The sequence below is a fragment of the Puma concolor genome, chromosome B4 (genome assembly GCF_028749965.1).
Source record: "Puma concolor isolate L17-30 chromosome B4, mPumCon1.1.hap2, whole genome shotgun sequence".
Lineage (NCBI taxonomy): Eukaryota > Metazoa > Chordata > Mammalia > Carnivora > Felidae > Puma > Puma concolor.
Window position 1 is genome coordinate 81903908 of NC_141673.1, and position 13210 is coordinate 81917117.

At 44.0% G+C, this 13210-nt stretch overlaps 1 protein-coding gene across 2 annotated transcripts in view; it reads right to left on the bottom strand.

Moving 5' to 3' along the window:
• The window catches only part of KLHL42 (kelch like family member 42), a 36968-nt gene that overhangs the window by 12539 nt on the left and 11219 nt on the right, over positions 1-13210 (bottom strand). For both annotated transcript variants that reach the window (XM_025930498.2, XM_086713758.1), the window contains one exon: positions 7589-9415. In XM_025930498.2, coding sequence (XP_025786283.1) covers positions 7589-8460 — 872 coding nt within the window. In that variant the 5' untranslated portion in view covers positions 8461-9415. The remainder of the gene's footprint in view (positions 1-7588; positions 9416-13210) is intronic.

The following is a 13210-nucleotide window of genomic DNA, read 5'->3' on the forward strand; positions in this document are numbered from 1 at the left end:
TAAAAAAATATATATGTTATCGCTACAGTATTTTCTTAATATTGATCCCTGACATACTACATGCACGGGGTAAAAAGAAGAATTTTTAAACCAAATAACGATGTGTTGTAGCTATGTACTTGACTGACTTACAGTGAATAGAAATAAAAGTGAAAAAAATTTAGATGCTGATTTAATTTCTACTTGACTTCAAGGAAATAAAGAGCTCATTAAATCCTTAAGAACGAAGTGACATGAAACACCCTGAACACCAGTGCACAGATTAACAGTAGCTATATACAACTGTAGGGAGGCAGGTGACACAGACGTCTGTGTGGCTTAGAGTCCTGGCCATGAAACTGTGCGAGCTAATTCAACTCACTGAGCCTCAGTTTCCCCTTTGGGGAAATGGAGCCAATAATAAGAGATGCTGTGAGCATGAAACAGGAAGTGACATCTAAAACCGACTATAACATGCAGCCCAGAGTAAGAGCTCAAGAAATGTAAACCATTGTCATGGTTTGCTACATAGAAAAGTTTGTTGCCATTAGAGTGAACATTAGAGTAAAATGGCAAGAACCTTTCTCCCATCTTTTCTCAACCACTCAGAAGAGGACTGTACAGTCTGCAGAGCACTTGGGTCCTTGTGTGTCCTCTTCCCCCTTCTGCTGCTTCCCTACAGATTAACCTCCTCTGGGGACCAGGAAGGGGAGAGAGCAAAAGTTAGGAACAGAAGTGGTCGCGGTTGCTACCTACTACCCTGTCTGAGAAACTCCAGCACACCAAGCAACTTTAAATATTGGCCAAAATCGGGGGGGGGGGGGGGGGGGGGCAGGGAGAAATGAATAGACACATAGTTTTCTTTCCTTCACACTATTCTGGGGCTCCACTGCTAATGTTAACCATAGAGCACAAAATCTCTCCAGGTTTCCATGACTCTAGAAATGCCCCCCAAATACTAAACTATGGCTCAGAGAAAAACGGGACAGCCAAAGCTGACAACTGTAATTCCACCTCTGCCAAGAGACTTCACTCTCTCCCAGCCTTTCTGTACTCACATGCAGAACTCCAATTTCAGAATAAAAGTGCAGGCAATTGAAGAGACTAGACACAATGTTAGAAATAGACAAATTAATGAACTGAGGACTGCAACAGTGGCCAGTTCCTGCAAGTTATCACCAACTAAAGTGAGGAGGGAAGGTGAGAAATTTGGGGGCACACAAGCTTTTACATTAGAAGTTACGTCCTGACAACTCCTGAGATCAAATCCATGTTTGGACCACTGGGCAGTGTTGCATACCTGGACTTCAAAGCATCCTCTCAAAGACTGCTATGTACTCCTATTGCCATTTTCAAGTGTGTGGGCACAACATTAACATCCCTCCTGTCCTCCCTTCCATCCCTTCCTTCCTTCCTTCCTTCTTCCATCCCTTCCTTCCTTCGTTCCTTCTTCCATCCCTTCCTTCCTTCCATCTCTTCCTTCCTTCCTCCCTTCCTTTTTTGGTGGGGGTGGGGGGAGGAGGTGGTCCACTACTGGTCATATAGCACCATTTTCTCCAGAGTGCAAAGGGCTTACAGAATCTCTCAGTGCTAGGGTTCCTGCCTGTCCTTTACCATTTAAGATTCTGAGACTACCACACTGTTCAGTCCCTGGGGAAAGTGGGCTGTTCAGCATTTGACCCCTTTGTCAAAGTAAAACTGTACAGATACACCACAAAGGCAGTGAATCAAGGTAGATGTGAAGTGCTGTGTGACAGAGGCCAACATATTTTCCTCAAGGTTCTAGGTTTCCACCGGTGTTTCCAGAAACTGTGTTAGACACATCACACAGCAACAATTCCATTCTAGATTTCGTTTTTACTTGTCTCGTCATCTAAACTCAGTTAGAAACTCCTTGAGAACAGGAGCCATGTCATCTTTGCTGTTCATCCAACAGTGACTAGAAAAATGAAGACATAAAGCTAATGAACTTTTGAAAAACAGCACAGTACCATAAAGTATCTGTGCTCCACTTCTTGGATAAAAATAATTTTTAAAAAGAAAAATTTTAAATCTGCATTAAAATGGTCACTGCCAGTCCATAAGCCAAATTGTAGATACTCTAAATGGCTATATCTATCCAATGGATATTTACATTTGGTTACTCATTACACACCTTAGCAATTTACTTAACTTTCTATGCCTCAGTTTTTGACTCTGTAAAATGGGAACCTGCCTAATACAGCCTTTGTGAAAAATAAGTGAGATAATATGTGCAAAGCAGTAAGAACATTACCTAGTACAGAGTAAATGTTCAATTAAATGTTACTTATTATTATTTTTCAGCTATGCTAAATAACTATAATGACTGCTACAAGATAAAAATACTATATAATGTTACATTTAAAAAAATCAGGGGCGCCTGGGTGGCGCAGTCAGTTAAGCGTCCGACTTCAGCCAGGTCACGATCTCGCGGTCTGGGAGTTCGAGCCCCGCGGCAGGCTCTGGGCTGATGGCTCAGAGCCTGGAGCCTGTTTCCGATTCTGTGTCTCCCTCTCTCTCTGCCCCTCCCCCGTTCATGCTCTGTCTCTCTCTGTCCCAAAAATAAATAAACGTTGAAAAAAAAATCATACATTCACTTTTATTTTAATAATATAACATATTCCATAGTTCAAAACAACTGTGCATTTTAAGCATCTATTATATACTGGACACCATGTTAGCAGTAGGACTATACATAAACATCGAACTGGCTCTGATTGGAAGGGAGAGAAACAAGCATGACCAGAAAATTTCGTAAGGTGGAGAGTATTCTAGACAAGCATACTTTGAATATTTAGACCAACTGAGAGTTCAGGAAGGGTTTTCCACTTGAGTTTATGTCAGGTCTGAGCCAAAGTATGAGAGAGATAAAGAAGGTTACAAATTCCAATATGGCATCCAATAAAAAAATTCGGCGGGAAAAAAATATCTGTGTAGAAAAAAACCAGAAACTAGAAAATACCAGAGAATAACTGTAATAGAAAAAATATACAGACGATACAAAGCTAATAAAAGAAACCTTTCCTGAAGGACCAAAAGACCTAAATAAATGCATGGAAAAATGAACAATTTTTCTAGCTGCAGAGTATTTTGAAACTATGAATCCTCCTCCAACTTGATAAACACAAGGTAATCCCAAACAAAATTCTAACAGGACTTGACAAACTGATTCTAAAGTTTATCCGAAGGAGGGGCACCTGGGTGGCTCAGTCGGTTGAGCATCTGACTTCAGCTCAGGTCACGAACTCACGTTCATGGGTTTAAACCCCACGTCAGGCTCTGTGCTGACAGCTAAGAGCCGGAGCCTGCTTTAGATTCTGCGTCTCCCTCTCTCTCTGCCCCTCCCCTGCTAACGCTCTGTCTCTCTCTGTCTCTCAAAAACTAAAACAAAACGTTAAAAAAAATTAAAGCTTATCTGAAGAAGAAAATGTACAAAGAATAGCTAAGAGAATTAAAACAAAACAGAACAAATGGGTCTCAGTTCCATGAGACAATAAAATAGTTTACCAAGCTACAATAATTTAAAAGTGTGAAGAGGCACCTGGGTGGCTCACTCAGTTAAGCATCTGACTTCTGCTCAGGTGACGATCTCATGGTTCATGAGTTCAAGCCCCACGTCAGGCTCTGTGCTGGCAGCTCAGAGCCTGGAGCCTGTTTCAGATTCTGTGTCTCCCTCTCTCTCTATCCCTCCTCTCTGCCTCTCTCTCACTCTCTCAAAAATAAATAAACATTATTTTTTTTTAAGTGTGTTATTGGGGCACCAGGGTGACTCAGTCAGTTGACGGTCGGACTTGATTTCAGCTCAGGTCATGATCCCAAGGTTCTGGGAGTGAGCCCTGGGTTGGGCTCCGCACTGAGTGTAGAGCCTGCTTAAGATTCTTTCTTTCTCTCTGTTTCTCTCTCTCTCTCTGCCCCTCTCTCTTGCTTGCACACACACACACTCTCTCTCTAAAAATAAAATAAACAAACAAACATGTGCTATTTAAAAGGGAATGGCCAATCAGTCAATATGGAAACAGGAAATTAGCATCTGGTAACTGGCTGTGTAAATCAGTCAGTTTGAGGGACATTTAAAAAACGTGTTATAACTTTACATTATACCTTATTATATGAAATTAAGACCCAAACACATTCAGATATAAATGTAAAAAGACAAAACTATAAAAGATATATTACAAGACAATGAGTATTTGCATATTCTTAGCTTGTAGAAGGCTTTCCAATGCAAGATTAAAGGCTAATAGGATGTATTTAACAAATTTGGCTACAAAAAAATTTTAAATGTCTTCATGTAAGAATACACTATGGGGGCACATGGATGGCTCAGCCTGTTAAGCAGTCAACTCTTGATTCCGGCTCAAGCCATGATCTTATGGTTCATGGGTTCAAGCCCCACATCGAGCTCTGTGCTGACAGTGCCCAGACTGCTTGGGATTCTTCCTTTCTTCCTCTCTCTCTCTGTCCCTCCCCCACTCGCTCTCTCTCTTAAAATAAACAAACTTTATATACATATAAACAAAAATAAATCTATATAAATATAAAATAAACAAACTTTATATATATGTGTGTGTGTGTGTGTGTGTGTGTGAAATAAACCTGAAGTCCAAAACTAGAGGCTCACAAGGCCAGTGTTGGTCTGGTCTGCAAGGTTTTTGTTATTGTTGATGTTTGTTTTTTCAAAGAAGTGGCCAACACTTGAAAATCGGGGTGTCTGCCCATCTGGCAATACCGTTCCTCACTTCTAGGTGGCAGCAACGAGCTGTGGCTGAGAGGCGGAGTCCTCTTGTGGTGGGGTGGTGACTCTCTGGTCCCTTGTAATCCCAACCCACCCCTCTAGTCACTGACTTCACCTGCCCCGTCACTTGGAAGATTTCATTTTGGGGGCCTTACAATAAATTAAAGACAGGGGAAAACATGTGCTTCATTATCTAAGAGACAAGAGATTAATTCTACATACATAAACAGAACTTCTGAAATGAATATGAAAAAGATAAACCAATTTTCTTCTTAATTGGCAAAAACCGTTTAAAAAATATATACACAAGGCCAATAAATATATGAAAGGAAAATCTCTCTTCCACGCAGAAACATTCACACCAGTGTTTTTGCCCATTGGATTGGAATAAAAAATGATGATAATGTCTTGTCTTGGCAAGAGAATAGGAACTGGCAAGCTCAAACACTGTTTCAAGGAGAGGAAATATGAATTTTCTGATGGGCACTTTGGCAGGAGCTACCAAAATTGAAAACATGCATGCACTTTGGCCCACCTATCCAGGAATTTCAGGAATTTGCCATATAGGACTGACTGATATATGCCAGCTAAGACAGGCACACATATGCCAAAATGCTCAATATAGCGTTGTTTATAATGGCAAATAGAAGCAACTTGAATGGGGCACCTGGTTGGCTCAGTTGGTAGAACATGTGGACTCTTAATCTCAGGGTCGTGAGTTCAAGCCCCAAGTTGGGCATGCAGCTCACTTTGAAAATAAACAAATAAATAAATAGAATAATCTTTCTTAAAAGGAAGCAACTTAAATGCTCATGAAATAAGGGAAGGGCTGATTACATTATGGTACATCTATGGGCTGGAATATTACACAGCCAGTAACAAGAGTGAGATGGCTCTACATTTGTTGATATAGAAAAAAACTCTCAAAATGGAAATATTAGTGGCCATAATAATCAGCACAGCCTAATCAACTGTAGAGTAACAGTATGTACAAGATGCATACACACCCCTCCAGGTACATGCATATGCATACACATTTTTCCCTGTTAACAATCATCAATGTTCTTAATGTGTGTGTGTGTGTGTGTGTGTGTGTGTGTATATGTGTATATATATGTGTATACACATATACACATATATACATATATATAAATGTAACAAATATATTTATAAATGCATAATATATAAAGGTATGTCAATGGATACCATTTTTTACTCTGGTTTTTCATGTCATTTGCAATTTTTCTAAGCACATATTCGTGCATTACTTGAATACCTTTTTTTCCCCTCAGAGGACAGATATTCCTATAAAGAAAAAGACTACCAAGGACTTGTAAAGAAAGAATTCTGTGAGGTGTTGTGTTACAGTTACAGCTGGAGCTGGGTGGGGGCAGTGAGGATGCTGATCACCTCAGTTGATACAACTGGAGACAGTGTGTATACAGTGGTGATGGCCAGTCCACTGGGCCTTCCACCCCCTAATCTGAGCAATATCCACAACACTGAATGTTTCTTTGTTGCTTTAATTATAATCTGCTTCAAAATAACCCATCTGACATCAAATTTTAAATATGGTATAAATAATGCACTAAAAAGGGGTTGGAAGAAAACATGCCAACCTGTAAGAGGTTATTGCCTCTGTGAAGGAGGGAATAGGAATAACGGTCTTTCCGTTTCTTGATTCTTTTCCATTTTTCCACTTTTCTAGAATAACTATATATTATTTTTATCATCAGAAAAAAAGAACACTTTCCAAGATGAATTTTATGTTATTGTAGAAATAAAGTCACTGATCCTCCTGGCCTGGTGTACCCTTAAGGTCAGTATGTGTAACGGTTACAACTTTCTTTGCCAGGTGGTGAGTCCCCCAATTCCTGGTTCCACACTTTAGGGTAGGGCCCATGTAGGGGTTGAGATGGGTACAAGTGGACCAGAGGAGAGGGTCCTTTCGTGGGTCACACTGATTCTTCTCCCAACTTGTGAATGGCTGTGGCTGTCTTGGATCCGACCACCTTTCCTTCCTACCACCTCTGCTCCATCCGCCCTGCTCTTTTCTTTTCCTGTTCGTTTCCTAGCTCCATTCCCTCCTCTTGCTCCGCTCCCTTCCTCCTTTTCCTATCTCCAAGTCACCCAAGTGCATGCTGGGAGGGATGTGCAGGATGGGAAGGGAGAAGGCCAGGTGGACGGAAATGTTCTAATTCTGCAGGTGACCATTGCCAGGCTCAAGTTTTGGGTCAATGATGAATCTGTCTGGGAAAGAAGGGAGATGCAAAAGAGAGGATAAAAAATAAGAGGCACTTAAAACAATAAATCGTAGGTACAATTCTAATGTTTATCTCCTGAGCACAGATTGGTGCCCCAATGTAGGAAGCTTCAAAGTCAGTGACAACAACAAACTCTCCCAAAGACAGTGTTACAGGTTACTGCCCAGTGTGTCACTGTAATCAGGATTGGAGCCTAAAAAATAAAAAAATAAAAAAATTTAAAAAGGCAAAAATGAAAGCAAATTAAAGAAAGTTTTCTTTGAAAGTATCCTTCTAGGAAACCACAGATTCCTTTTTTCCACTGGGAAAGAGGCAAAAAAAAAAAAAAGCAGTTTGCCTAAAAGTGCAATACCTGCAAGGAAACAACTCAGCTAGTTGACCTCGGGGGTGGGGCCCGGGGGGGGGGGCACTTCTTCCTTGCAAGTCCTCAGTTCTTTGGGCGCTTTGCCAGAGTCAAGGCCAGCAAGATGGAATGAAGATGTCATTCCCACCTCGGCGCAAGCTCCTGTGACTGCCCAGTAAACATTAGGGGAACGAGCTAACGAGCAAGTGAATGGATGGGAAAGAAGCCGCACTGCCGGGTGCTTACCTCTTCTGGTTCATGGAGGCCACCTGGAGCCACTCGTTGGTGCTGGGGTTGTAGGAGTGCGCAGCCGAGATCTCCTGGCTAGTGATCCTGTACCCGCCCACTATGAAGAGGTAGTTGTCCAGGATGGCGGACCCGTAACCCCTGACATTCACCAGGTCGGGAGGAAGGTTGTTGGCCAGCGGGAACCAACGTTCAGTCATCTCCTCATACCTCAGCATGGATGGGGGCTCCCCTTGGTAGGGGTGAGGAGCCAGGGGTCCCCCCAAGAAATCCCCCAGGGCCACGAGGACAGGAGTCCCCGTCATCCGGGCCTCTCTCAGCCTCTGCTTCAGGCTGACATCGCCGGGGGCTTGAGGGGGAGCCCCCAGAAGGTGGAACTGGGGCTTGCAAAGGACCTCGTGGAAGTGGACGACCATGAAGCGCAGGCAGGCCTCCTGCAGGTCGGGCAGCCCGTACACCTGCGCCAGGCGGTACAGCTCCAGGCAGTTGGTGAGCCGCACCTGGGACAGCAGCAGCTGCAGCAGAGACGTGACCTGAAGGAAGGAGGCCGCTTCCACCAGCTCCGCCAGCAGGCTCACCTCGTCCATCTCCTCTTCCTCCTCCACCCCACCGCCCTTCTCCGCCCGCGAGCCCAGGAGCCAGCCTTCGCGGGCCCCGCCGGCGTTGATGAAGTCCAGCACCAGGCGCAGGCCCGGGGCGCTGAGGCCGCGCAGCTGCTGCACCTCGGGGCCGCCGGCCTCCTGGCTCAGGGCCTCGCGCATGCCGGAGCGGTAGAGGGCGCGGAAGTAGTCGCTCTGCTCGATGAGCTTCCTCTTGCTCACCGGGTAGCAGCGGTCCTCCAGGCGGATCTGCACCATCTCCTCGGCCGACATGGCTGGGGGCCCGGGGGCCGCGGGGGTGCCCGCCAGCTCTGCGCGCTCGCCTCCCCGCCCCCACGCGCTCTCCGGGTTCCGGGTTGGGCGCGCCGAGGGATGGCGCCGCGGAGGAGGAAGGAGGCGACGGGCCGCCGCCCGCTCCCGCGCTCGCCCGGCCTATCTGGGTCGCGGCGGCGCCCCCCGAGGCAGCCCCTCCTCCTGGTCCCGGGGGCGTCGGCTCAGCCTCACTCCCCCGAAGCGGCGGCCCTGCCCGTCTGCTCTCCCTCAGCGCCAAAAAAGGCCCGGCTGGCGCGCGCCGGGCGTCGGGAGGCGGCCGCAGTCCTCGCTCGGGTTCGCCGGACCGCGTCAGCCGCCGAGGGGATCCCAGCCCCCAGCCTGCAGCCTCCTCCCACGCCTGGCTTCTCACTTCCGCCTCGCAGGACCCCCGCCGCCCGCCGGACCTGCGGGTGGATCCGGGAGGGCTGGAGGGCTGCGGGCCCGGGCGCCGGAGCTGGGGCCGGGTCCGCGCAGCCTCCCCCGCACGCCGGGCGCAGCGGTGCGAACCAGGCTCGGACCGAAGGCGAGATGAAGCCGGTCCGCTCTCTCTTCCGCGCTGCTTTACCAGCGGGAAGAGAGAGACAAGAAGGAGAAACAGGCGTGGAAGGAACGGGATGAAAGGAGTCTGGGGTCCCGGGCGTCAAAATGACATCACATCTGGGATCGCCCATCTAGCCCAATCCGGCATAGTGTCCCAGCGGGCTGAGGCCCATAGGCCGTTCCTGCACACGTAGGTGGCACCTAGAGCTGAGTCTTCGCAATGGTCATCGTGTAGGAGCCATCTTGCAGAAAGAAAGTCCAGGCGGATGGCAGCAGGTTCGGCAGAGCTCACTGGGGTGCACAGTGCAGCTGATGAAAAGGGTTGGCAAGCAGAGGAACTTGTATTTGCTGCTGGGGCCCGTTAATCCTCTTTATGCTATCAAAAGAAAGACAGGAGTGCAACTCAAAGGTAGAACACGTGACCTCTTTTAAAATATTTTGTAACAAACCTTGCTTTTCCTATTTCAGTTTGGTTGGGTCGGCCATGACAGAATGCGATCCTTTGGGCAGAAGGTGTGGCCGCTTTTGGTGGCATTGGCCTTCAGAGGTGGTTTTTCTTGCCACCCTCCTACCGTCCCCGTACCCATGCTTCCTCACTGTCTGAGGACTGCTTAAGGAAGGGCCACTTCCTCCTTAAGAGAGACCTCTTCTCTCACTTAACATTGCAAAGAAATGAATAGAAAGCTCACCCCAAATAATAAAGACCTCGAGTTACTCGTAAGATATGAATTAATCTTAGAAGGGGGTGAGCAGGATACTGTTAGGTAAGCTTTGGGTGGATGGAGGGATAAGGATTGGGAGGGAGCAGAGGGTGTGGCACTCTTATCCCACAAAGAAACCCTTTTTGAAAATTTTCCCAGACCAAGATTCTACTACAATAGTCCTCAACTTGGGAAGAACATGTGTTTGGGCTTTGTTTTTATTATTGCAAGCTTCATCTGTCTTCTTGAATGACAAGTTGTTAAATAACACCTTCTTCATAAGAACATTTCTGCTTTATGAGACATAAGATATCTCCTACACCTCTCATATTGTATATTAAGAAGGGGGAAGGGTTAAAAACCAGAAAAGAAAGTCATATTGGTAAGGCATGAAATCCTTTTGACACCTTTTGGTTACATTTGTGCTTCTTACTATGTAACTTAGCTGCCTGGGAGTGAGGTGTTTGTCCTCCATCATTCTCTTTATAATACACCATAAGTAAGGAACTAAAAATTTAAAAACAGAAAAAAGTTCTAGTAGATTCTGGCTTCCCTGGGAAAAGTGAAGGAGACAAAGATGAATCTATGACTTGCCTCATTCATCTCTCTCTCTCTCTTTCTCTTTTTAAACTGGGAAAACCTCTAGCTTTTCACCTTGTTTCACCTGGCCTTTGAATCATTACTGATAAAACTCGATTCTCAACCAACTTCTCACACTTCTGTTTTCAATGACGCTGCAGTCAGGACATTCATTCTAAGGCTCTTAGTGGATGAGTGACCATGAATTTAGCAACCTCTTTGGAAACATAAAGTGCCAACTCTGGTTTTAGGTCTTAAACTGGGGAATTTTCCTGGGAGGCACACCCTATATCAGAGAGGCTTGGACTTGGGATTTATTTGTGCCTCCATCCACGACAATGCCAGATTCATTGGGTCAGCCAAGAAGAACAGGCTCTTAGTCTCTTCTCTGTCCCTTTAGAATCTTTCACCAATGATGCTTTTGTTTCCAAACGTCATAGATATGCCTCCGACTGGTATTTTCTTGCCTTTTAAAAACAGACCAAAAAAATCACTATCAAAGAATGATGCGCATTAGAAAGGCAATTCACGCACAGTAATATTATCAGAGTAAGATCAGCTTGGACAGGGAATCTGGGGTGTGAGTCTGACAATACTGGGCACTGGACCTGTAAGCTTTTTTGGCCCTCATATGATAGTAACATCATTTAGAACTGGAAGTATCTTAAAAGATCAAATAATTTTTATAACTCACACAGTAAGCTTCCTGTTCAGCTAGAAATACCAAGTCAAAGCAATGTAAATTCACTTACAAAAGTTTTAAATATTCTTTCTAAGCCTCATGAAAATATTGCTTACATATAACTGGTGGTGTAATTTTATATATCTGTTATTGGCTGATCAATGAATAATAAAGACTGGCCTTTGTGCTACAATGACTCATTTCAAACACTTTATAACATGATCTGGTCAAATCAAGGATGGTCAAACACAGCTGTTCCTTTATGACCTAGAATGAAAAAAAGATCTAAGTAGAAGATGTTTATCAGAGTGTTGCTTTTAATAATGAAAAATTGGAAAACATAATGTATAATAGTAATAGTAGCTAACATTTACTGAATGCTTATTATATGACAGACACTTGTCAGTACTTTTCACAGATTACAATACTATTTTTTATTCTATTATACAGCTGAGAAAGCTCAAGTGCAGAGTAAATTTTGGTACATAGGTAGAATGAAATATACCATAGAGCTGTTACAACTTTGGATGTACATGTAGAGCTTTCTTTAGAAACGCTGAAATACATAATTTTACAGTGGATTTTTTTTTTAAGGGGGGAAGGGGCAGATGGAGAGAGAGAATCCTAAGCAGGCTTCACACACAGCTCAGAGCCCAGCACGAGTCTTAGTCTTACAACTGTGAGATCATAACCTGAACGGAAACCAAGAGTCGGACACTTAACTGACTGAGCCAATCAGGCACCCCTACACTGGATTTTTTTAAAAACAGTTTCTGGAACAGTTTGAATCCATTTATGTAAAATTGTATTCATGTGTCTATTTTTTTTTAATTTTTTTTAACGTTTATTTATTATTGAGAGACAGAGAGAGACAAAGCATGAACATGGGAGGGGCAGAGAGAGGAGGAGACACAGAATCCGAAGGAGGCTTCAGGCTCTGAGATGTTAGCACAGAGCCCGACGTGGGGCTTGAACTCACAAACCCAGCGAGATCATGACCTGAGCTGAAGTCAGCCGCTCAACCGACTGAGCCCCCCAGGCGCCCCTCGTGTGTCTATTTTTTATAGATGTGTCTAGAAGAATGTTAACCAAAATGTTAAGATTGTAAGACCTTGAATAGTGCTTATTTCTTTTTGTACTTTTATGTATGGTTTGGATTTTTAAAGTGAAATGTATATCAATTTAATGAAAAGTAAAATATTTTAAGAAAAATTGTGTTTTTTAACAAACAAAACTGAAATATTTTCCTTTCATTGAAGCATATGGGACAACATAAATGAGTTTAAAGTAGCACAGGTCTTCAAAAATGTCTCTATTTAATTCAGATTGAGCATCTTTGTGTAGGCAAAACTTCCATTTTACATCAGTGTTCTCCAGACATCTTAGGAAATCACCTGGGACACTTATGAGACTTCTGGTTCTAGAGCACCTGAATCAGGCTCTTGGAAGAGATTAGTTTTTAACGGAAGAATCCAATCTTTGAGCCCCTCAAGAGCACCGAGTTGGAAATAAGTACAGCATATCACTGCATTGCAGTAGTGTGATGGTTCTGAGTATTTCATAAAATTTGTACAAAGGCTATATAGCAATATTTTATTCAGAGTTGCAGTTGCTTTCTGGTTTCTGCAATTTCATCTCACGTGGACAAGTTTTGGGACTAGACGTTTCTGGGCCATTATGGATATCTCCCTCTGCCCCTGCAGGCCAGTTTCTATCTCTCCGTTTCAAAATACTTGGCTCCAAGAAGTTCTGGGTTTCCAGACTGAATGTTTATGCAATCACCAAAAAAATTATTTTAAAGATTCTAAAGCATGCTTCTATATTGGAACTTATAGATTCTTTCAAATACAACTTTGATCTTCACTTGAACATCATTGGACACCAAATGGATTAAACAATTGTGGATTGTTCTATTATCCCTGCAGGATACATGAGAACTTTAAGGAATTATATATCACACGAAAGAAGCATTTAATGTGACTGAAATCCATGGAGGTTAGAAGGTTAGAAAGCTGACTTTCTGGTTTATATCCCCAGGGCATCAACTAATTACAACAGCTATGGAATCTTGTGGGGAAATAGGGAGTGATCTTTTGCTCCTTTGCTGTCCTTTGCTTTGCCATTAAAAAATCTCTCTTCCCTCTCCCCTCAGAACAGATGGAACAGTCTGATCATCTGCATGTAAGCAATTGAAACTTGCTTTCTATGA